Source organism: Parasteatoda tepidariorum, chromosome 11 (genome assembly GCF_982258835.1).
Source record: "Parasteatoda tepidariorum strain Cologne lab strain chromosome 11, Ptep-v5.0, whole genome shotgun sequence".
Lineage (NCBI taxonomy): Eukaryota > Metazoa > Arthropoda > Arachnida > Araneae > Theridiidae > Parasteatoda > Parasteatoda tepidariorum.
This window is the reverse complement of record NC_141765.1, coordinates 42,049,059-42,076,023: the sequence shown is the minus strand read 5'-3', so window position 1 is coordinate 42,076,023 and position 26,965 is coordinate 42,049,059. Positions and strand designations below refer to the sequence as shown.

The 26,965-nt window shown below is 27.9% G+C and overlaps 2 protein-coding genes across 2 annotated transcripts in view; both read right to left on the bottom strand.

The window, feature by feature from the left end:
* Positions 1-26,965, bottom strand: part of LOC107448578 (uncharacterized) — a 99,398-nt gene that overhangs the window by 61,839 nt on the left and 10,594 nt on the right. The window lies entirely within an intron of this gene.
* LOC139426982 (uncharacterized) lies at positions 14,714-15,346 on the bottom strand. The gene has a single exon (XM_071187254.1). The coding sequence runs from the start codon at positions 15,344-15,346 to the stop codon at positions 14,714-14,716; it is 633 nt and encodes a 210-aa protein (XP_071043355.1).

Genomic DNA, 26,965 nt, shown 5'->3' with positions numbered 1-26,965 from the left:
AATACGAGCAAAGACATGAAAAAGTTATTCTTCTGCATGATAACGGTCAGTCTCAGGTCTCAAAAAACGTAAAAAAAATTGTTCGGAAACTCTCAAATGGGATATTTTGCCTCACCCGCCGTATTCACTGGACATTGCTCCTTCTGATTAGTGGTTGTTTTGACGGATGCAGCATGATTTGGCAAGTCACCGGTTCACTTCTTTCGCAGAAATCGAAAGTTGACCCCTAACTTGGATCGCCTCAAACGACAAGACATTTTTTCGAGATGGAATTCGAAAATTGCCTGAGAGGTGGGAAAAAGTAGTAGCCGGCGATGGAAAATACTTTGGTTAATCTGCTTATTCATTTTGTTCAAAAATAAATGCGTTTTTGTCCTCAAAGAAAACGGATCGAACTAATTTGTACTTATTATTACTATATTAGTTACAATAATTTTAAATTGTTATAAATGGAACACGCTGAGCTTGAGAGAGACTGGAGATGAATGAGCACTATTTATAATTAATATAACTAAAGAAGAATTCATGCTTAAGTTTCATTCTGGTTTCTTTATATTTTTAGTTTTTATACACGTTAATATTTGAGCAATTTTACTTATTTCATGCAATTGGATGAAATTATACATTACAAGAACTTGTCATTTTACCTTAAGTATTTTTTCGTAATATAGGCCTTGGAAGAAACAATTTATTACCAAATTTTTGTATTTTCAATATTAAATTATAAATGCTATTTTTTATATAAATAAAATTTATTTCAAATTTTTAAGAGTCAATATGCATGCTTTTGAAAAATAAATTAACGTTTTTTTTTTATACTGTAATATTAGTAACGGAGTAAAAGTTTTGAAAGATACTACTTAAAACGACGCTTTTTTTATTAATTGAATCAACAACTCAGTGATATATTTAAATTAAGTTTAAATTAATAAGTAAAGCATATTGAAACAATTTCTGTAATTAAATTATTCTTTAAATGTTTGATATTATTTTTTTATCAATTTTGCAGGTTTAAATAAGCAAGTGTTTTTAAGGGATGAATTAGTTTAACTAAAATATAAACTTTTGAATATAAATGATTAATAATAACATGTATGATTCATGGAATGCTTTATAGATGTTTTCAGTGAAATAATCATTATTTTTTCCATACATATACATAGCTTACGATTGTATAGTTTTCGAAGCATTTTCAGTATTAATCTAAGCAGAAATTACTGTAAGTAAATAAATAGAAGGTACAACAGTAATTTCTTATTTAATTAGTTGATGTTAAGAAGTAGAAAAAAAATGGGTCATTATAGTTTAGGATATGAAAACTTTGTAAACATTAATTTCTTTCTTCCTATTAGCATTCTCTTCTTACGAATTCTAATTCAAGATTATTTTTATTTTTGCCTAGAAACACGCACAAATTATCGATTGGTTAATCTATTTGGTGATATTTTTGTTCAGCTGTCACGCAATGGCAAAATAACGATCCCATTCACAAGTGATTTCAACATCAAACCAGGACTGTAAATCAGAATCACGTGTAGAAAAAAGACAAGTCTATTTATTATAATTCTGTATTAAGGCATCTGAATTAAATGTATGTGCATTGCAACCTCTTTACTTTAATTTTTCGTCGCAAATACGAAAGTTTTTGAGAAATTCTAATCAAAATATTTTAATTAATGCCTAATTAAAAATATTTTAAATTTATTTGCTTTAAACTTCACAATTTAAGAATTTTTTTTAATACAGTTCATTAAGACATCTGAAATAAATGTATATGCATTGCAACCTCTTTAGTTACTTTATTTTTATGAAGCTGCAAATACGAAAATTTTTAAGATATTCAAATAAAATTATTTTAAACAATATCTGCTTAAAAATATTTTAAATTCATCTTTTATTGATGCTTATTTGTCGTAAATTTCACAATTTATGGATTTATTTAATGCAATTTCGTAAGACATTTGAATTAAATGGATATGAAATGCAATCACTTTTTTTACTATATATTTTACAAAGATGTAAATACTAGAATTTTTAAGAAATTTTAATCAAAACATTTCAATCAATATCTGCTTAAAAATATTTCAAATTTATTATTTATTAATGTTTGTTTTAAATTTCACAATTTATGAATTTATTAAGAACAATACTGTTAAGGAATTTTAATAAAATGGATACATATTTTAGTCTCTTAATTAATTTAACTTCTTTATGTTTTAAGGTACTGTTTTTAAGGTTTTTAGATGTTGAATTACAAGAGTTTTTATGAAATGCTTAATCGAAATGGCTTAATATCAGGCTAATTCATAATAATCTTAGATTTATTATTTATGATATAATAATAAAGTTAATTTGTAGTTTGCTTTAAAATTCACAGTTTATGAATGTTGTAAAGTTTTAAATAATATGAAATTTAAACGTTGAGTATTTTAGTACATGATTCAAATACAGCATTTTAAAGATTGTAGCTTTTTATGCTTGAAATATGCTTAGAAACTAAAGCTCTTCATTGTGAAATAAAAATAAATGTACTTAACTGTGTATATATATATATATATATATATATATATATATATATATATATATATATATATATATATATATATATATATATATATATATATATATATATATATATATATATATATATATATATATAATTCTTATTAAAGTCAGTAATCTTTTGAGCGAATAACGGGATTATCTATGCTATAAAGCAATCTTCAATTTTCACCATCAAGTTGTTGTTGGTGGTTTATGTCGCATTATTGCTGAGCAATGGGCTATTCGCGACTGTTTGGGAAACATTAATGAGGATGATCCGAAAACATGTCATCTCAATTTTGATCCTCTGAAAAGGGGATGGCTCCTCTGTTTCGGTAGCCTGATGATATGCATGCGAAGTCGAGCACTTTGTGGCAGAACAGTTTAACGAGGACCGATACCGCAGACCCTCAGTCCCGTTGCAGGCTTATCAAAGTGATTACCCACCCACACACTGACCGTAACCAGTGATACTTGAATTCGGTTCTGGGAACCACGTCTTAACGATCAGTCCTCTGCGGGACTTTCAGCATCACGAAAAGCGTCTTAAACTAACAAATATTTAGTTTTTGAATATTTATGATTGTTATCTGTTATTCACTGAACATCTTTTTATTTTTTCTTCAAACAACAGAAATTTTCTCAAATGAATTCTATAATATAAAATTTATAGAAATTTCAAGCGTAAGCCTATAACATGGAAAAAAATTATGAAAGAACGAAGATATAAAACATAGAAAGTATATAATCATGACATGTATATTAATAATAACATAGAAAACAAATTAAGAATTTAATCATTTCTCTTACCTTAAGATTAAAATGCTTTTCAATAGTTTTTAATTAAAAGTTAGCATTAATGAGAAGTTCTTTTTATTACAAATTCAATAATGTGTTTTCAACGCATACTATTTCAATAAAGCGCCCAAGAACACGTCTGGTTTCTCTAGACGGTTTGATATTCAAATCTATATTTGAATGGTCACACATAAATGATTAGTTGTTTAGAGAATTATGGAGAATAGATTAAAGTTTTCTGATATTACTGATTATAATAACACTTGAACTTGGACATATGACGAATGTTATGTATATGTCTGGGACATATCATTTGGAATTAAATTAGTAATTCTTTTCTAGGTAATTTATATTACTGAATAATGAATTCATTCATAAAAGACTTAAAATATGAATTCTAATTGTGAATAAATCTGGTAATGAGTTTTAAAATTTGAATATTATTAATTTGTTTCAATGAATTTTATTAATTTGTTTCAATGAATTTAATTAATTTGTTTCAATGAATTTAATTAATTTGTTTCAATGCTATGATTATATTTATGAAAATTACAGCTGAAATAGTGGTTTTTTGTTAGTAAAACTACAATTTTTAGGGATATTGAATTTGTTTGATATGAAGTTTTGTGATATAATTATAAAAAAAAATAGCTGATACATTATAGTAGTATTTTTGTTTTGAGAGTTAAAGAAAGACACCTAAAATTTTAATTTACATATTTCAGACATTTTAATATATTTTTTTAAATATTTTGCTTAAATATAGTTTTAATATATTTAAGTTATTTTTAATGTAGATTTGTTTTTTACATATAGTATAGGATCAAGGAGAGTTAAAATGATTATATTGTTAATTAACTCCTTAACTTAAGAGCCCAAAATAACTGGAAAGATAACCATTTCAGGGCTCCCAAAATGTTTTAAGTTGCAAAATTTATACTATAAAATACATTTTTAGTTTACAAAAATTGATAATTTAATTTTCTTTATCCACAAAACATTTGTAGGCCTATTGCATAGAACCTATTGCTAGAAAAGTCTGATACATTTCAAATTAATATTATCTAAACTGAAGTGATTGCCACATTAGGAAAGCTTCAAATTACTTTGATGTGTAGTTTGCTACTACTTGGGTCTGCAGTTTTTTTGCAAAACAATTGTTAAGTTAAGGGGTTGAAATCTTCAATTTTTCCATCATGTTGTTGTTACTAATGACACTTGCCAATACCAGCAAGCCTTTATGAAATCAAGTGAAGTTTTAAGGCAGAGATGGCGTTTCTTGTTTTTTTCAGTGGCGCCATCTGTGGCCAAGAATACGACTTCAGCCACACACACGTCACAGAGAGTATCCAATCATACTCCATTCATTCGTCCGCAAATCGTAATTTTGACCTGAACCAGATTACTATCTTTTTCAATTCAGTACCCCTAGAGGTATGATTTGCTTTGGGAAAATGGAGGACTTTGTGACCCGACAGATTTAACGAGCCTCAGTCATCATTCATTACAAGGGAAGTCTTCGGCTGGCGGGGATCGAATTCACGACGTCTTGGACATGCGCTCAATGGCCATCGCCTACTATTCAGCTCTAATGCGAAGCAAATCAAGTACTACTACTTCTAATACTATATTCTTCAAAACCTTACTGAAGTTTATACGAAGAAATAAGAGAGATTATTAGAAATGTTCTAACAAATACTTTACAGATATTACGAATTACTCTGTATGTGTAATGCAGCAGATATATTTTTTTCATTATCTTTCATAGTAATATTCACTGTTTAAATGAAAAGAAAAAAAAGAAATGCATAAGTGAACTACGTATGTGATGGAAATATATAAATTTATATTATTAGGAATGTAAGAAAATAGCTAACAAAAGATAAAGTAAAGATAAAGGCAAAAATATGAGAATAATCAGCAAAAAATTCTTGCAGAAAAATTATGACGATCACCTTGTTTGAGCCTGCGAATTCAATACTTATTGTATAGTTTTCATGATCGACCTTATCTCGCGTATTTTCTATTTGTAACACCGTGGTGGAAATTGTATTTTAAACAAAAATTTTAGTATTTAATATCAGAGGAATATAATAAAATACCCCAGAATCTTAATTAGATATTTTCCAGTATTGTTCATCAAATACAACCAAGAAACAATAATCTTAAATGCAATATCACTTTTCAAATTGTATTACGGGGTTGGATATTGCTTTACAGTTTCCAATTACGTCGGCATTAGGATTTAATTTAATAACAATTTCCAAATTACATTGCTTATTAATTCGATCTGAAATTAATCTTTATTTTCGTAATGCGATGTGTAGGAGGATTATATTCAGCATTGAATAATAAAAGTATTTAATACCAGATTATGAGGCTACCAGCTATAATGAGGAAACTTAGTATGATATTGCTTAAATCTTTTAAGTTTAAACTCATTATGAGAGTTTTAGTTCTTAAAAGTAATGCTAGTTTAATCCGAAGAAATACAGTATTAAATGAAAACTTTTGACTAATATAAATTTATTAAGGTAATTTCATTATGTTTTTGCAAATATGAACTAAATTAAATTAGGTATTACATAGGATAAGTCTTGGTTAGATTGCCATGTAGGAGAGATGGCCATCTTAAATATCCCCAATATTAGCAGATGATAACAGATGCAACACTATAGGAAGTAGTTCAACTTGTAAATAAATTAGGAAGAAACGTTTTTCTTTCTTTTTTTTTCTTTTTCTTTTTTTTACAGTAAAATGTTAGAAAAGTTTTGATCTTTATTTTACTTAGGGGACAAATATTCTTCGTGCGTTTAGTGTTTTGCTGTTTTTTAATACCTTGGTTATATTTTTACCAATTAAATGAACTTTTAAGGCTTATATAAAGTGTAAGTCCTGGAGAGAGCCATATTTTTTTAATCAAAATAAAAATACTGGGAATATCGATACAAGAAATGTTTTCGTGTATTTTGAACTCAAAAAATAGGGAAATATTGTAAATAAAACATAAAAAGGCTGTTTTTCGAAAATGTACTTACAAATGGCCATATCTCACTTCGAGGATGTTTTCTTACTGCTGTTTTTGTATTAGAGCATGTTTTTGTTTTAGATTATTCCAGAAGCAGATAAGTTCAAAAACGTTTAATTAGAAATAGCGTTCAAATTAAATCGAATCAAAATTGAACCTGTTGCTTTGAAGTCAGAAATTGAATTTTCTGGAGTTGTGGATTTTTCCTTATGCACTTAAATTGCAGTCAAATACTACGGATCCTGTTGGTATTCCATCATTTGGAAGGAAGAAATTTCATCACGAAAGCTGTTTAGAAGAAATATCCTTTTACATTACTGCAAGTCTCTTTTTCAAGATGCGATTGTAGAAACCACTTTCGAGCCTTTTTTTTCTTTGATTTTATGTACCTGATGGACTATATATGTGCCTTAAATGTTCATGAAGTTTAATGAGCATTTCAAAAAAGAAACGAAAGAAAAAATTACCAATGTATTGAAAAGCAACAAACACTTAACTAAAGAAAAATATGTGACTTTTGAATAAAATGAAATTTTTCTCACTTTTCATTGTCACAAAAAATAATGGTTTGTCCCTATTCATAAATAAGTTGAACTTCTTCTTGTGCAATAGCATCAGCTGAAATTTATTTATAAATATGGGAGATATTTAAGGAGGCCGTCTCTACTCTATGGCCATCTAACCTAGACATACCCTAGTCTAATCTTTGTTACTGATTTAAAAACAGAGGCATGTGATGGCGGAAAGACGCTTTGAATTAGGTAGCCATCTCACTTAAAACTTTAAATGTGATGACCGCATAAAATCGAGAAGTGATGGCAACTAAATAAAAAAAAAATCAAGTAGGAAAACTAACTCCGACATCAGTCATTTTAAACATCAACAGAGCATGTCAAAAATTGATTATGTCCTTAAACGCTCAAAAGTACCTCGTGATATTGCACCATTTTCCGACCAGAAGCAGAAAAATATAATACTTAAGTCTAAAACTGTATAAAAGTTTAAACTAATCACGAGAAAAACAAAAACAAAGCACTTTCATCAACGAAAAATATTAAGTAAATTCGAAATTGTTCTTTTCTACTGACTCAAAATTTGAGGAAGATCACTCTAATGGCTCTAGAAAAAGAGTATAATATCACAACTGAAAAAGATGACTGGATAATGCAACGGCTCTATAAAACTTGTAGAAACTTTAAGAATCTTTGCCAAAAATGTCATAATATTCTTTCCCTAAAACTATACATTAAATTTTGTTTATTGGATTATTTTTACTTATTTTTCATGATAAAAATCTTTCTTTACAATTTGTGATAAGGTTAATTATATGAAGTTTCCTGATTTAAATTTCCAGATTTAAACTTCACTTTTCTGTTTTTTTTTCCTGCTTTAAACTTCACTTTTCTGTTTTTTTTCCTGGTTTGAACTTCACTTTTCTGTATTTTTTTTTCCTGATTTAAACGTCACTTTTTCTTTATTGGATGGCCAACTCTCTTCGTCATTAAGAAGAGATAGCAACTAGAAATTTTTGTTCTCATATTTTGTTTACAATATTCCACTATTATTTGCCCAAAATATGTTGAGTAAATGTGTAAAAATTTAAATATGCAAAAGCATTCAGTTAGAAATTGTAATTCAATTAGAAAAAATTATCACCATCAATCATAGATCAACCCTATTTCCAAAATTTTATTACTTATATTTACTTGTGATCTTAAAATGTTTTTTTGTGTTTTGCTCGCAACTTCAACAACTATTGTTCTAATGATTAGATTTCCACTAGCTAATTGCGAATTTTAATAGTTCAAAAATGTGACTTCAATAATGCTAATTAGTAACTATTAATTCAGTTACAGAAACAGATATGAAATTATACTTTCTTTTAATAAACATATTTCTCCGACGGAGTTTGATTTTTGACCATCAAATAAATATAGGGAGTGGCTGCAATCTAGAATATGACTCCGATAGTTGTAATTTCATCTTACATAAGCTCTCCAATAGATAAAAAAAGCAATATTTTTTAAATAAAATAAATTTGCAAGTTTTAAGCATTAAAGGAGAAAATAAATTAGATTTCCCGTCGTCTTTGTATTATGCTAAATATTCAGAGTTTTTGTGATAATAAAATCATTTTTAAATCTAATGTGTTCGAAAATAATGAGTAGTAATTCATGTAACATAAAATAAATATGTATGAGTGAGAAAAATTGAATAATGCGTTAACGTGTTTCAGGAAATCTTTCGATAAACATTTTTATCAACAGAAAAATCACTTTTACGCTTTTATGAATATTTTGAATGGTTTAGATAAGCCTGTAAAATATAACAAAGCGATATAGACCATAAAGTGAACGATAAAACTTTTATGAAATTAATCTAGAAATATTCAAACGTGTGGCTTTTCATGAAAATAAAAGTCAATACGATACTTAAAAAGAAAGGCAGGCAAAATAAAGGAAAATAAAGTTTTTAAAAATATTTAGTTTCTGATTAATACAAGTTGTTTTCCCTGAAATGAAGATGAGACTTTGGAGAAGAGCTAGTATCAAATTTCTATCTTTAAAAATTAAAATATTTATTCTAAATATATAAAGCTTTCATTTAAATTATTACTCTACCAAGCGCAGACAAAATAAATAACCAAAGCTGAGGTTTTGTTAGCAACAAATGCGTGACCTTTAAAAAAAGCAAAATTTAAAGTTCATTAAATAGTGAATTACTTCTTACTGGATTTGGTTGACGCAAGATTTTTGAAATAAAAGTAATGATATCGTTTAATTTTAAAGATGGTAAATATTTGCCTTGCTGTATTATATTGCAACGCATCGTATATTTAATTTTAAAATAAATTGAAAATATTTTGCAGATAGTTTTCATCCAAGGGTGGTCAAACAAATTTTGGTAAATATTTTCAGAGTCAATTTTGAAGACTTTTACCATTGTAATACAAGAAACAAATTAATGATTAACTGTGTAAATATAAATGTCTTTCTTTTTTTGTCCTTGGTATATTATGTCATATCAAATTAAGTATTTCAATGTTATTTCCGGATATATCTAAATGTTTTCTAAACACGTAGAAAAAAATTCTGTTGAAATTACCGTACTGTATGTTAATAACAAGGTCTAGTAAAAGAAAAACCATAATTCTGGTAAAAAATCACATTTGCCAAATTTTATCACACGTTTTAAAACCATATTTTGTTAATTTTCCTAAAATCATTACCAAAGCGTTGCGGCAAAAATTACTAGAGTTTTTTGGAGTTCATCATGGTAAATTTCACCATATTCTGGTAGTTTTGACAATACTTATACTTTTTTTTTGTAGATTATAGATTGCAGATTATTAATTCTTTACTTTTTAGATAATCATGAGAGATTTCCATGGTTTTCGTATCTATTTAAGGTAGATGTGAGTTAGTTTCCCTCGCAAAGTTATCCATCACAGAGAGTTTGTACCAGTACTTGACCCAAGAATCTTTCTGTTTCATAAGTAAGGTTTCAAATTACAAAGCTACGGAGAAGAACATTGTAAACTATAATTCGATCAAAAGAGCATTTTTTGAGGCCAATCAAGGTAAAATAAAAATAAATAGTGGACTAAATAAAATAATAGGATACGGGAAAATTAATAGGTCCAGTGAGGGATACTCCATGCCAATTATAAGCAAAAATTATTTTAGGATATTTTATTTGTAATAAGCATTTACATATCTCATACACTTACATATAAATTTATGAGGACTACAATAAATATAAGTTCTGTTTTTATGATAAAAATTTAAAAAATTCTAAAATTTTATATTTTACTTTTTTGTGTAGGAAAACTTTCAACCTCACAAAGGTCTCAATTCTGTTTACAAAAAAAATTGGTTCAATTTTGAGTCATAATATGGTCAAAATTTGTTGCAGCTCAAATATTCAGCGTTAAATTGAATTGTATGCCTCTGTTCATGTTGAATCATAATATAAAGTAATTCATATTAAAAAGTTAAGTAATATGGTTCACCCTATAGCACCGTATTATGGCTGAGACAAAGTTGAACCTCATAATTGGTGATGCACTGGGTAACACACATTCCTATTCAACGCAATTATATACAGAATAGGAGGTTATTAATATAAATAGTCATAATTTTGGAATACCATGCATCAGTTAGTAATCAAGCTGACGAAGTAACTGGATCAGGTACGACATATTTTACTTTCGCGCAGAGTTTTAATGCAAGAAACATTTGAAAAGTAGAATACCTTTTGGACAGAGAAATACTCTTGGTTAAAAGAAGTGTCTGATTAGAAGAAAGACATATAAATTTAATAAAACAATGCTGAAAACTGTTTTAATTAAATTAATACGATAGTTAAATAAATACAAAATTCAGAAATGGGGAATTACTTTGACATCTTTTTAAATAAAAGAAATTCTCTATGATAATCATAATGATCTGTAAAATAACTTTTGAGAAATACGATACGTCTATTACTCTCAGACTAAATTTGCTTTCTGTAAATGAATAATTTTAATAATATTTTTTATGATTTAGACATGTTTAGATTTGTAGACGTAGCATCTTATAGATGTATTATAGATAATAGTTGCAAACACAATATAAATGTTTTTTTACTAAGACACATTACTTGCTTTTATAATATTACTAATTTAAACATCATTAAAGATTTCTTCGTAAATAAAAGCACATGTTATAATTGTTTTAACAAAACATTGCTAATTAAAGTTTTCGCACGTAATTTTTATTTCAAAAAAACTTTTAATTTTTACGTAAGTCTACAAAAATTTCAATTGTTGTATCTTATTATATTTTCAATATAAGTTGATTTACATTTAAAAGAGGATGAGAGATTATGAAGGAAATTGTACATTGGTAACTTGAAGCTTAATTTTTACTACTGCGTGTTTCTCACTCTTTAGGTCAATAAATGAAAGGTATTCGTGTTTTTTTTTTCACTGTTAACAAAAATATAAATTGGTTTCACTCAAATTTTTTTTTCATGAAAGTAAATTTATTGCTTGTTTGTTGTATGATTGACTAAATCTTTCAGGGGTTCAAAATTACTAAAGAACCCCCATACTACGGAGAAAAATTTTAGCATTAAGTACAGTAAAACCTCTATTAGACTCTTGTGTTAAAAATCGGTAGGAAGATAAGAATTTTTACCATTTTTAAGAAATTGTACCAAGGTAGATCTCATTGCTCGTAAATTATGTTTATAGATATAGGGTGATTAAAAATAGTTAAAACATTGTAGATAACTGATAGTTAAAACATTTATCCTTTAATACACAATCATTTTATAAAAATGGTTTTAAAATGTCCTATTTTAAATAGAAGCTACAATAATAAATTCTATTAAAAATTTACATAAATAAAATGATAAATTAATTAACTATTAATGTTTCCTACCTCCTATTAAAGTCAACTTTTTACTGATATCTCTATTTATAACAAATTTTCATGTTAACCATTCTGTCCCCAAACAGTCATCTCAATTTCCTTTTAGAAACTATTTTGTAAAATATAGTTTAAACAAATCTAAAAATAAAAATATATGTTTTCATTTATATAAGCGCTCTATAAATTTCATCAGATCTATGTCTTGTAAAATACGCTTTCGACAGAAAATTTTAAGATTTTTTTTATTGTTTTGCATAAGCATGCATAATTTCATTACAAATTTTTATGTTAGCCATTCTGCCCCCCAAACAGTTATCTCAATTTCATTAGATCTATATCTTGTAAAATATATTTTCGTCAGAAAATTATAGGTTTTTTCCTATTGTTAAGCATAAATGTTATCATATCTGGTCAGATATCAAGAACCGGCCGGCTACGCAAGAAAATTTTAGCCGGGTACCCTGAAAAGCCAGGTAAAAAGTTCCCTTTTCACCGGGTATTGCGTACCCGACTTGTTTCCTCTTCCCATATAATGTTAAATCATTCTGCAAAATTTTTAACAGAGTATAATCCTGAGACTTTAACGAAGGAAGTATTTATTTTTTCTGTTACTATTTAAGAAAGTTATTATGAATCTGAAATAAATAAATATATTTTTTAAAAGCATTAAAAATATCAATTATAATTAGTTTAAATTCTTTATCTCTTAAATAATAATGAAACGATAAGAATAAATTTGTTTCTCTCTCCCTCATTTATTATTAAAACTTGAAAAAATTATTTTAAATGAAATTTAGATTGTAGTTGTTTTTCTTAAAAATTTGATACTTTGAAAAGAAGAAAAAACATATTTTCCTTTAAAACTGGAAATGATAAAGTAAAGGAAAAAGCTTTTAACAGTTTTGCTAGGAAAAAATTCTGAAGAAATGTTTTAAATTTTGATGAATATCAATACCCTTGAAAAAAAAATATAAAAACATCCGTGCGACAAATTTTTGTCTCTTGAGTCTTTACATCCTTTTTATCACTTTTGAACTATTATCGTACTTGTCAATAGCTCAGATATTATGCAAATATGTTAAATAAACGTTACAACTTCAACACAAAAGCATAATAAAGTAGGGATACTAAAGAATAAACGCAAGCATCGATTCAAAATAAATAATGTAACAAAATAACCTTCTAAATTAGTATTCATAAATTCAATCAAAAGAGTTTTTTTTTAAAAACACTTTTTTCTAAAGAAAACTTCATTTTTTTTGTTTTGCTGTTGGAGATGCATTAAAGAAACCTTAGAAATATAGATCTTCTTAAGAAATCTTTAATGGAGGAACTATTTGTTTATTTTTTCGTATGGACAAATCAAAGTTTCCTTATTGATTTAGTGAAGCAAGATGAAAATATCTTTTATGCTAACATTTCCCAACCTTAATTCTACTTAAAATAATTCTCCTAAATGTAGTTCGACTAAAATATTTCTTATTAGAATTTTTCCTTTTCCAATGGGATTCGTTACAAGCGCGGAAATAATTTATTGGATTAAAAGGAAATATTTCGTCATTGATAAAATTAATTTCTGAATTAATAGATTTTTTAAGCATATTTGTGATTACATAGAAATTAAAACCATTTCGAAGAGAAAATTAAATAGTAGGCACCTTCATTTTTTTGTGTTTTTAGAGTTAGGTTTAATATCTTGTATGGAAAATAATTCCTTTTGTTTGATTTCAGATAGATGCAACAAAGAATATTTAAAAAAAATTGCAAATAGTTAAATACAATACCAAGAAAGTTGTATTATTCTAGAATCAAAACATTTGGTATGCTTTAAAGTATGCTTATTTTAATTTAAAAGTTTTTTTTATTATGTAGTGCTCACCCTTCTCAATGTACAGTTTTGGAATCTCTAGAAAAAATATAAAACAATATTTCCGTTGAGAGTTGCAAATTCATAAGTAGGTGATGAAAATACGTTATCAAAACCTAAAATATCATTATTATAGTTTATCAGATTGTTCAATCGATTCAACAATAGCACTTAGACTGTGTACGAAATCATATGCAAAAGATGGTTTACAACTATGGGTGATTTAGAAAATGTAATACAAATATACAACAAAGCAGGATGCTTGCTGAAAGTGATGTACCCTTGTGGATTGCAACATACACTCATGTCCATAAATTAAGGATAATGAAGTTCAGGCACAGAAAGAGACAGAAGCCAAGCAAATTTGACTTATTTGTAAAGTCTCTGTATTAAACAAAAGGTAAAGAGCAAAAAAGATGATATATGTTTGACATAATTAATAAAAATTGCGATTTTTACTCCCTGGAGCAAATTTCAAAAAAGAACCTATTTACAAAAAAAAGTATAACATGGTTAGTATGATGGTTAATACGGAGTATGTCTCCCGGACGATGCAATACAGGCCGTACAACGCCTAGGCATGCTGAGTATCAAATTATCAATCTGATATTGGGGAATATTACACCACTCATCAAGCAATGCCCTCCAAAAGTCCAGTAGACAGGTGGGAGGGGGTTGACGGGCTGCAATTCGTCAGCCAAGCATATCCCACACATGCTCTATTGGATTCAAGTCCGGTGAGTATGCTGGCCAATCCATACGGGTGATATCCTCCGATTGAAAGCATTCGTCTACAATGTTTGCAAGGTGAGGACGGGCGTTGTCGTCCATAAACAAAAATTCAGCACCCATGGCGCCCCAAAGCAAACGTACATGTTGTTCCAGAATGACATCCCTATAGATGTGGCCTGTCATCGTTACACTCTGAACATGCAGGTCAGTTCTGGAACCAAGCATAATTCCTTCCCAAACGAGCCAAGACAACAGCATTGAACGACCACCACCGTAACGGTGTCGTTCAATGGTGTTGTCTTGGTGGTAACGGGTACCTGGCGCTCTCTATATGAAAGTCCGGCGAGAATCAGACTGCAAACTAAACCTGGACTCGTCGGAAAACATCACACAAGGCCACTGTTGCGGTGTCCACAATGCATGCTCTCTACTCCAGGCTAATCGCAGGCGACAGTGAGTTGCGGTAAGTGGAACACATCTGACAGGCCTACGAGCATCTAGACCAATGTGCCCTAAGCGTCTGTACACGGTCTGCCTTGAAACCGCCGTACCGGTAGCTGAAGAGAGCTGACGAGACAGGTCTGATGCTGTGCTCCGTCTGTTTCTTTTGGCAGTAACTGCCAAATACCGGTTTTCATTCAGCGTTGTAACTCGGGGGCGACCTGTGCTGTAACGTCTACTCACATTACCATCATCTTGGAATGGTTGCCAAAGCCTGGAGATCACACTCTGGGTGATTCCAAGTTCCTCGGATACTTCCAGCTGGGTACGCCCACATTCCAGTCGTCCGATGATTCTGCCACGTAAAAAATCATCCAAATGTTTCCTTTGTGCCATACCTATGCGGTTATTGCACTGAAAGGCTTTTAAAGCGCTTGTGAACAATGTTACTCCTTTGCCACCATTCCTTATATACCCCTCTTGTACACTCTCGTCATTGTGACGTACTACAAGCGTCATCTAGTGCTTTCCTGTAATTTGCATATTCTTCTTTGGCATGTGTGTGATAATTCTACAGGTGAAATTTTAATTTTAGAGTTTGATTTCCGTGTGATTCTGAATTATCCTTAATTTATGGACATGAGTGTACTTCTCATCTTTTCATAGTAAATAATCACTAAACTTAAATTTATTTATGACTCCTTAAGAAATATTTTCCCACCCTTAAAATTTAAGTGCAAACGTAAAATTTGGAGAAATAAAATATATTTCTTTAGATGCCATAGTTTAATTGTTAACAGAACATAAGAAACTGGGAGAAATTTTGAAGAGAAAACAAATGTCCTGTAATAGGGTTAAAAAGGTTTCTGTTAGAAACATTTTTAACCCTTTAAAGAAGTACAGAAATGCAATAAATTTGGTGTAGCATAATACTTTATATTATTCAACGAAATATTTTCTTGTATTTAAAGATAAATCCATAAGTTATCTCATGAATCGTCTGAACTACCGAAAGCAAATTAATTTTAAAATAAACTGAGTTTCTAAGATTTAGTATATAATAATTATTCTCTAAGCATATTTAGGCTTCTTTTTGGTTGACGTTTGCTATAGAACTGATTAGGAAATATTTTTAGCTATAGGTAGTCTTTAGGCGATAGAAATAAAGGTTTGTCTAAATATATCGACTGGAGGGGGGGGGGAGTAAGGCACATGGTATTGTTTGATCTCAATAGGGGTGACTGAATTTGGGTTGTGATAACGATATTAATTTATCACCACATCAATTCCGTCCACTTAACCCACACTTAATACACAAGAGGCTGAAATACTTTGAGGCCTCGGATATAACCAACTAGGTGCATAGAAGGCTATAGAAACATAATGCTTCTTTTTTTGTGACGTTATGAGTCCTGTCCATTAAATGCGGAGGAAATGAATGAATCTTTTTAGAAAATATTGCTTCTAATTCATAACTTAATGCTGATTTTGAAATTCTTTCACATTTTTACGAAATCAATAATTCGTTGCTAACTAATATTTTTTTTTGATAAACATGCTTAACAATCAGTTGACTGATTTTTATTGAATTTGAAAGCATAGTATATAGAATAGTAACTTTAAGTACATATTTGGTAGTAATCCAAGTTTTGCTCTTAAGGTAATAATCTCATTTTATATTTTAAAAACATGATATTTACACATGAATGAAAATATTTTAAAAATATGTTATTTTGGGAAAAAGTATTTTGTTATTTTTTATAGTAAGATATGGAGATACAAATAAAAAAATATTTTATTAATTGGCATGGCATGGTGTTTAAAGGCAAAAGACGATGGATTTGTATTATTTTTATTTATAAAATTTATTTAATTTTTATAAAAAATTTCTGCATTATTAGCTAATAAATATATTGGATTATACATTTCATGCTGTATCTTATTGTTATGAGCTTAAAGCATTTTTGAGCTTTATTATTTTGCTACATAAAATGAAATACAGGAAAATAAAAAAAGCTAAAAATTAAAAATATTTATTCTATTGAATGTAACAATATTTTTTGTTTAATACTGCGATATTATAAATGAAGTTATAAAAATAAGAACCGTAATAATCATGTTTTTTTGACGTTCGAAACAATAAAAACAAAATACAATTCAGTTTGAATTCTTTCCATTAAATCTAAACACAACATTTATCTGTTTTTTTTTGCAATAATTTGATATTTGCCATAATCAAAAGGAAAATAGGATAAAAAACTGCTTCCTTTGGGGATTTAATTTAATGATATCTCACTGAATTTAACCATATGTAGATTTCATTTATGTTCTGATACATAAAACTGCATGGCTTAAAATGAATAGCATCAACATGAGTAATATAAGAATATTATGCTGTTGTTTTGCGATTAAATTTAATTTTATTCCTTTAAACCTAATCATAACGAGTTTTACTTTGATACTTGAAATTAATATAGAAATAAGTATTATAAAAACCTTTTCGTGACGAATTTTACCCTATATCCAACAAAAAGCCTTCACTTATGTTTCTTATGTCCATGCTTGAATGCAAAACAAAATATTAATAATAATAAATTGTAGGCTCAATATTATTCGTATATTAAGTATTATTCTAAAATAACGGGAAAAAAAACTTCATAATGTATTAACTATTTAAGCCTAAGCGTATATTAAAAAGTGTATATTCCCCTACCAACTCAAATCTCGATGCATGTACTTTTGCCAAGTAAATCTCGGTCTTCCTCTTTTAAATTTTCCATCGGGTGCCCAAGTAAGTGCGATGCTAGCAGGATTATCCCATTTTAAACAAAGGGTAAGTCCAGTCCATTATCATCTTCTCTTCAAAATTTCCTCATGAATGGGTGATAATTTTGTGTTTGTTTGTAAATCGTTATTTGAAATAATGTTAGGTTTCTTAAGGAAATTATTTTAAGCTTAAGAATCTTAATTCTTCTCTGGAAAATTCTTTAAGGATATTTTTAAAGTTATGAATGAATAAAAATCATTAAAATGAATTATTCATAGTTGAAAAAGTCATATAGTGGTTTTCGTTTTAGTATTCAATAGGATTAAAACTTATGGTATGTAGAAACGGGTCAAAGCGTTCTCTGAACTACAACCATCTAGTTGGTCATGGTTCATGGTTGTTCAAAGACGTAACATTTTTGCTAATATCAATTCCAGTAAAAACTTTTTATTTAAAGTTAAGTTATCCTTAATAACAGTCATAATGATGATTAATAAAACATTTTCAGTAATTATTAATCATCATTTGAGAGAACTAACTCGTATGTTAATACTCAGTAAATGAATCTAGAATCATTCAAAACTTACGCCCATATTCGCAACACTCGCCTTAAATTTTAGTGCATGGAAAACAGTGAATTCCATAACAGTGAATTCCATAACAGTGAATCCCAGAATAGCAATAGAAATACTTTTTCGAAGTTGTTCAGAAGAGCGATTTTTAAGTGTCAAAATATTCCAATAACTTTTCCAATAGCCAATCACGATAACATTTAGACATTGAATATTAGTTAAGGTAATAGCTAGTCCCTTAAATTATTTAAAATATTGAATTTTTAAATATGTTTCTTTGAAAAACGCGCCTTTTCGTGAGTTATTCCTGTATGACCTACACGCATTAATTCAAAGGCGTTTTTTTATCGAATTAAAAGGTTTTAATTACATAAATAGAAACAAAAAGGACTTTTCGTCCTTTTTTCAGCAAAAGATTATGATTTGACCTAATTTCTCTATAATCTCAACGTCATCACCAGCTGCATAACAGGTCTTATTTGAGATCAGACCATTGAAAAAAACATGGTAGATAAGCGTAAGTATGGCAGAAGATTTATTACATCAAAAAGCTTCAGTTTTTTAAAACACTTTTCATATTTTGGTTTAAGATTAGATGTGCTAAGGAATAAGATGCTTTAAAAAAATTTTGGGAGCAGAAATGTTATTTTTGGAATAAGAGTGGCATGTCACTCTATTACATAATATTCGAATCGTCTACTTGTCTGTAATATATTGTCATTAAATAAATAATCCCAAGAAACTGAAGCTGTAAGATATTACGCAGTAGAAAAAAAATATGCAAAATTGAAAAAAATGACAGTCGATGCATTTCAGGCGCTTCAGAAATTGGCGCTCATTTTCAAGCCTTGACAGGCATGAATGTAACGAAACAAAAATGATTTGAAAGAATTACAAAATTGCAAAATTACGCAATTAATTTACAAGTTTCTTGTACAATGTAAACATGTGATTTTAAAGAAAAAAATCATTTATGCTTTGTTACTTTCCCGTATGTCAAGTTTTGAAACTATGCTCCTATTTTTGATGAGCTTGAAACATGTCCATTGTCGATTATTTAAATATCGAAATTTATTTCCATTGAACAAAATGCAAGTTTAATTAGTTTATGATACTACTTGTATTTATTATACTTTCTTATAACTTCTTTAATTAAAAGCTGTTTTGTTTTTAATTCAAGTAAAAGCATATTTTTTTATCGATGCTTGAAAAATTCCATATTGATAAGTTTTTTGTTCAATGCAAACATGTAATATTTTTTATAATTTAGTTTCTTGCAAAATAAAGTATCATTTGAGGGTTCAAATCAAATTATATATGTTTTTCTGAAAATAAGTCGTTTTATTGCATTTAAAGATAAAATGATATTTATAAATAAACTTGATTTGGATATTATTATGCATTTATAGAATACATTTAACATGTAAAGAGTTTTCAACGCAATTTAAAAAAATATTAATTAGAATTTTTGTCAATTAAAAAAGCTAGTCAAATCAAAATTTAAACAAAAGTTTATTCATACTACCTGTGAACAAAACTTGGTATACGCTGAGTGAATTTTTTTCTTCAAAAGTTCAGTTGAACATTCAGTTAATCTGAATGGCTAAATTCAATTAAGCAAAAATTTTAAACGGAATAAAAAGATCCCATGTTCAGCTGCTCCGATTTCTCAATGAAATGTACTTAATGCACTCAGGGATGTTTTGTTATTACTGATCTTAATATAAATTTTCAAAATAAAGCGAAAAAAGTATAAAATATGAGGTAGCAAATAATAGTTTAAAAACCAGGATAAAATGTTATCAGAATCCATTGAGTAAGCAAATCCGTTTTTTTAGAGAAAATGAAAAGTTCTTGTTTCACTTTCTTTAAGTTTTTTTCTGTTTACAAATAGTTTTTAATGTTTTCAATTCATTTTTTATTAATAATGCTTTTTCAGCTATTGATGTTTTTTGAGCTAAAGTGTAAATTTTTAACCCCCTATTGTTTTTATTTTTTGGATAAATCTTTTAAAGGCTCTAAAATCATAAACTAAATGTGATGATAACCAAACACAATGTATATTAATGAGCGATTTATTTTGTTCCACATACTAATTTAAATCAATTATAATAAGGAAATTAATTAACTAACTTGCCTACTAACAATCGTAAAGAAATCCTTTTAGTGAAAATTTTAAAGAAATATTCTTCTTTAACCTAATATTAATGCATATTTTTTATTTAAAATGTTCAACAGGAAGGAGTTTTGTTTGCATAATGAAACACATATCCTAACAATAAGCAATTACGAAGTTCAAGTGAGACAGTTTATAGAAATATTGTATTTGAATCATGCTTTTTCTTGAAATACTTGATCTAAAACTATTGCCTTTCTGTGAACATCAGTGATTGTGCAGAAGATTAATGTTTCAAATTTTTTCAATGTATCAAAAATTTTTCCGTGTTTCTTACTTCCCCTCTAATACTTGCGTGACTCGATCTAATCTAACATTTACACAATGGATCAAGCACACTTTTACGAAAGCTCGAGTTTTCAGTTTTTTGAACGCATAAGAACAAATTACTGTTTTTATGTAAAAGCCTGTATCTTTGAAAATAAAAATCATTTCAACTATTTATCATTTGAAAGATTCCAACGATAAATAGGAAGTAAACAAAATTAAACTGTTTGCTTTCATAAGAATTTTGGTGTCTTTTTGTTGTTATGCTTATAAAAATGAAATGGTTTATGTTTGAAATTTAGTTGGGTTTTTTTTCTATGTGAAGATTCTTACAGTTAAAGAATTTACCTTTCTATTAGGATTTACTCAACGAAAAATTTAAGAACTTATTTAAAATTTTTAAATAATGTATGATGTTGGAAGAAATCTAGGTTTCCTAAAAATAGATATTTAAAAAAATGCTTAATTCAGAAAAGTATATGTAATGTAAGTATTACCTTTAAAAAATTTTTTACGTTAATTTTGATGTAAATGCAATTAGTATACTGATTTAAGAAGCTATGCATGCAAATTTTTGTGACAAAGTTTCAGGTGAAATGTACGACGAAATTAAACTTAAATTTTTTTTGTAAGAGTTTTTTTAATCTTTTTTTCGCTTTACGCTTAGAAAAATTAAGTGTTATTTTCTATATGTAAAAAGAAATTTTTTTTTTTCTGGATTTTAATTTAAGAAACATAGCCAATCTTCTTAGCATGCTTTTAAATAAGACATTGAAATTGTTATGGCAGCATTCCGTAATTGAATTAAAGCATTTTTCTTGAAAAAATATTTACCGTTTGTAGGTATGGCGAATATAATTATTAACTTTTAAAAGTTGTGTGGACAATAACATAATACGAATAAATTTGGAAAACTTTTATGTTTTACAAGCACAACAAATATGGTCAAACGTTTCTATTATGCTGTTGAGAATTAAAGTCTTGTTATATTATTTAAGGGTCTTAATTATATTATTATTATGAATTATGATATTTAAAATATTTCGCTGTATTTTTTGGTGTTTGGTTTGCAAAAATTGAATGGTTTATTCTATCTACTCTATTTTTTTCATGTAGATAAATTTGGAAGTAATATACCTTCCAGAATTTTTTTAAAGTAATGTGGCAAAATTACAAACCCTTTTAAGTAAGGTATTTACATTATTACGTCAGTCATCTTAGTTTTTACCCCATAAAGAAGTAAAATAAAATGCTTACCTAATCGAAGTACATATAATATAGTAAGAGATATTGAAAAATATTTTTTTTAATATTAATCGAGGTGCAAACACAATAAGGAAAAACATAGACAGCGACATAAGAAAGTTACAATATTTAATTAAAATAATAATCACATTACACGAATTTTCAAAGATAATGAGTAAATAAAGTTTTCAAAGATAATGATGACAAGATTATTTTATTTTATAATCTTGAGACAAAAGTCTTCAAGATTTTAATAATATCAAGGTTCATAAAAAAATCAAAGATATCTTTTAATCGAGCAAAATAAATCTTTGTTGGTATGCATAAAATCAAATTAGTGTTCGACATGAAATATTTTTACACCTACTCAGTAACTAAATAATCTTTAAATATTATTGTCAATTTTTAAAGTATATGAATTTTCTTACCTATTAGAAGATTGGTTTTTAAGACAAAAAAAATAAAAAAAGGAGATATTAATATAAAATTTTTTGCAATGATAAGCGTAAAATGTTTTGTCAATTGTAAAGTTTTGTTTTAGGTTCTAAAATGTTTTGTAAAAACATTTACTATTGCAACTCTTTACTGATTATCTAAAAGATTCATTAATAATTCAGTGAATAGGTAGGTATTGATGTGTATTTCCAAATTTTATCTTAATTTTTATTATATTTGATCTATTTGTTAACTATTAATGCAAATAGAGCTTTCTCTTCTGTACTTTCTTTAAATAAATGACCGCACTTTTATTTGATAGTTAAAAGTTTTGAATTAATTAGTTTATATATACATACAAGAAATGCTTATTTAGGAATTTGAAATTTCATTCACTATTGATTTTTTTCAGGAAATCCGTTTTACACAGTTTTCTGCATTTACTTTAGTTCAAAGTAAAATGTTGACGGAGTTAAATATTTCAAACATTAGAAAAGAGCTTTTACTGAAACTTATGTTTCGTAGAGGTTTTAGAATCACGCGACATCCACTACGTAACTGCTTCTTTGAAATAAAAGTTTAACAAACCCGCATTCTTCTAAAGTTTCCATCACGAGCTTAAATTTTGCAGTACATCAAAGCAACCATACTTTCATGTATTCACGTAGCTGAAAGTTTTAACAAAGTTCTTTTAGTTTGAAAGATAATAAATCTTACTTACTATATATAACATTATTAGCATATTATATAAACGCTCTTTTATTAATTGTATTATTATTTTACTAAAAAAGACGATGAAACATTTCAAATCTCTTTTTAAAATTGAATTGAAAAAAAATAATAGGTTAATAGATAATAGATAATTGAATAAAATAATCTTTAAATCCATTCTTCATTGTTAGAATTTTCCTTCTAAAATACGGTAAAATAACCACAGCAGTCGGTCCATCGAACTGACCGTAGATTTTATGGTTAAAATTATTTTGAACCTTCACGGGTTTTCAATGATTTACTATAGGTAAGATAAAAAAAACATGAATACAGAAATACACGATTTTGTATCCATGTAGAACTATCATAGTTTCTAAACCATAAAAATTAATTTTAACTTAGTTAGATTAGGCTTTTTGTTAGTTAATGAATATTGAAGTTGTGCTTTGTCCGATAAATCGTGATATGTAGCTTAATTAGTCTATCTGGTGGTACATCTATCTTTAGAAATGGGAAATACTAGATTTTCTGTATTCAGTTCTGTAGACATCTAGGCTATCTATGCTTGAATGACAACATCGTATTTCAATATTACAGGGTAATCGGCAGGGGCGTACAAGATACGGAAAACTCTTACTGTGTTGAAGGAAAGGAGGAAATATTATAGTGTCAACTCTGGGATTCGAACCCTCGTTAAACTAACCATGAGATTGTTTGATTAAGCCTCTCGGCTATAGTATGTACCCATCTGAATGGAACTCAGTGACTTGATAAAGTGGGCCTAGTTGGCGTGGATAAAACTCTAGTTGTCTAACCGCATTAAGTGAAAGCAGTCAATAAACGATTTTTCTCACATTTACATTTTGATTACCTTCTTTTTTATGATTATTTGACTGTTTTGGTTGAAGATAGAAAAATAACAATTATATAATTGCTATTTAACCATTTTTACGGAGAAATTGGAGAACTGTCATGAGTTCATTTTTCTTAGCATTATTTTTCAAAAAATAAAGAATTCTAGTCATTTATTTTCTCTACCATAAGAAAGAAATGTTTATTAAAATATTCATTTGACTTAATTTTGAGACAACGATAGTTTTATTAATTTATTAATAAAAACATTTACCAGTAATTTCTTTCATACAAAAAGCATTTAGTTTTTTTAAAATTGTTTTCTTAATGTTTTGTTAAAAACTATTTAAATTAATTATACAGATTCATTTAAGTTAATCTTATAGAACTACTTTAAACATTTATTTATGACAAATTCTGGCATATTGCAAAAGAGTTAGCGCTTTAGAATATATAGCACTTGTTTATTGCTATTAAAAAAACAGTTTCGAAGTAGAATTAAAAAACAAAATTGTGTTAAATTTGATAAAAGGGTAAAAAATTAGTAGATGACGCTTAAGGGAATAGCCTCATTGATAGTTAAGATATTTGTAGTACTGATGCAAAGAAAATAATGCTTTTTAGAAAATAGGATTTCGGTAGATGACGCATACACCACACAAAAGTGTTTGAACTTCGTCGTTAGTTTAGTTTGCATTAGTGGATTAGTTTGCATTTCCATTTTTAACGATTCAGCAGTCCCCGAGCTATATTTTGTTATTCTTGGTGATCGTCTTTCCACAATGAACCGCGAACTTTCAAATATTTGACGAAACTTTTTTTTCACACTTGCTTTCTTTTTTGTGTTTATCTTGGTGTTTTCAAGGATTTCACCCTAATTTTTTTAAACGGATTTTAAAACCGTTAACACTGTATGATGTGATTGTACAAGGTTTAATACGTTTTCTTATCAAGTAGTAGTAGTTATTCAATTTTCTGGAAATGTTTGAGTGTTATTTACTTACGTTGTATTTTCTAATCGTTTTTATGACATTAAAAGCTCAAGGCTTTGACTAAATTCAGCAATAAAAAAAGTAATAAATGAAAGCAAAGCAAATAAAAAAAGCAAATAAAAAAAGTAATAACCTCAAATTGACAAATTGTACACTCTGAACATTTGCCAAAAATGATTACGTCAAAGACAAAAAAGAAGTTTGAATAAAAATGTTCAGTATCCAGTCTTTGCATTGTAGTATTCATTTATTTATCCCATCGTTGAACAGGCGATCTAATTTTTGAGTTTATGACTACCAATGTTCACTCCATAAACTTTTATTTTTGAACCTAATTCAGATAAAAAGGGAACTCCTGGATCAAGTATTGAAATTTGCCTTAGTGCGGAATTTTTTGATAGAACTAATCCGCATTTGCGTTACATGGAGAAGAAAACCGCGAAAACATCGCACCGTTAGAAATGAACTCTTGCACATGATCGGTCTACTACTGACGATATTTTACATCAGCACTGTGGTTGGTGAGAGCCGGGTGTAGAATTTCTTATCGACCAACCATTTCTTATCACTGGGATTTGAACCCGGGACACCTCATCATTGGGAGGCCAGCGCTCTCTCCTCTGAGCACAACGGTTCTTGTAATTCAAAATGAATGTGAAATGAACAAAAAAAATGTATTTCGATTTATCTTTCAGTATCAAACTGTGACTATCAATATTATTTATTGTTAACAAGCCGCATAAATGTGTTAATGTGAAATATAATTCTAGATTTAGTACTATGAAAAGCAGATTGAAGCAATATAAAAAATATTTAATCATATTTTAAATATTGATAATGTTTACTGCAATATTTTTTATGCTCATTGCAACATAAATTTTAAAAAAAACGTAAGTATTGTAATTATGTATTTGGGTGCTTTTCAAAATAGAGAGGCATTGAAAAAATTTTGTCCTAATTCAAATTTGTTATTCAGTTTTTATACTTATAAAACCTTTAGTTGCAATTGGAATGTTTCTTGTCTGTAAAATTTAAAGCAGCAGTGCATCTTTTAATTTGGTGCGTAAAATAAAAGCAATAAAACTTTATCTTGAATCTGTATTTTGTTCCTCTCTGTTGAATAAAAAATAAGTTTTCTGAAATAGTAAGTAATTTACATTCTAGTCAAATTTATGCTATAAATAACAAAAATTGTTTTTTTTGTATAATTATATAAGGAAAAAAAGTATAGTAAATGGTAGGTAACAGAGTGAGGAATCGTAACACAAGGGAAGATTGACAGCAGGACCATATTTTGATTTTTCTTGAGTAGAAAATTACTGAATTTTAGTCATACAGATCCTAATACTTACCTTTATTTTTATGAACTTAATATTTAATGAACTTCTAAATTTAAAATCAATAAATAAATGTTAATTAATCAAGTTACCTTGAAGACGGTAACGGAGTAGAAAAGTAACAGAGGGGGAAAAAGAAACTGAAAGTCAATTTACTCGGGCAAGTTCAATTGAAGAGAAGAAATTTTTATGTAAAACTTGAAAACTTAATTCGATCTCACCATAAAAATTTAAAGAACATTAAAACAATACACAATTATCCTAGTTATTAAGTGGAAAGTGAATAAAACTCTTTACAACATCAAAGCTTTATTTTCTTAGAATATAGGAAATATAGAGACAATTTTTAAAATGGTTAACACATCTGAAAATGGAATATTCTGGGAACCATAGGACTTATTTTTGTGAATTGAACAGAAATAATTTAATACAATTACCATGGTAACTGAGTAGAAAAAATCCTCCGACAGTATTAAGTCGACAGCTGGGATAAAATCTGGGATAATATTAAACTGGGATAATATAAAATTGGGATAATATTAAGCTAGGATAATATTAAGTCCTGGGGCAATAATAAGAGTTTTACTCAAAAGTCAAGTGACAAACATCTGCTTGGCTTAGAATTTATTTTGTCAAGGTTACATGACAGATAATGATGGATAAAGTTTTTTAAATACGGCTAGTTTATTAAATTTAAACCTATGGGCAATTTTATCCGAAGAGAAGATTAATTTAATGAATTATTATTAATTTTTTATCTTAAGTTTGTGAAAAAAATCTGTTG

Coding starts and splice junctions, on each gene's coding strand:
- LOC139426982 (XM_071187254.1), bottom strand. CDS start 15,346: ATGACGCTTGTAGTACGTCACAATGACGAGAGTGTACAAGAGGGGTAT.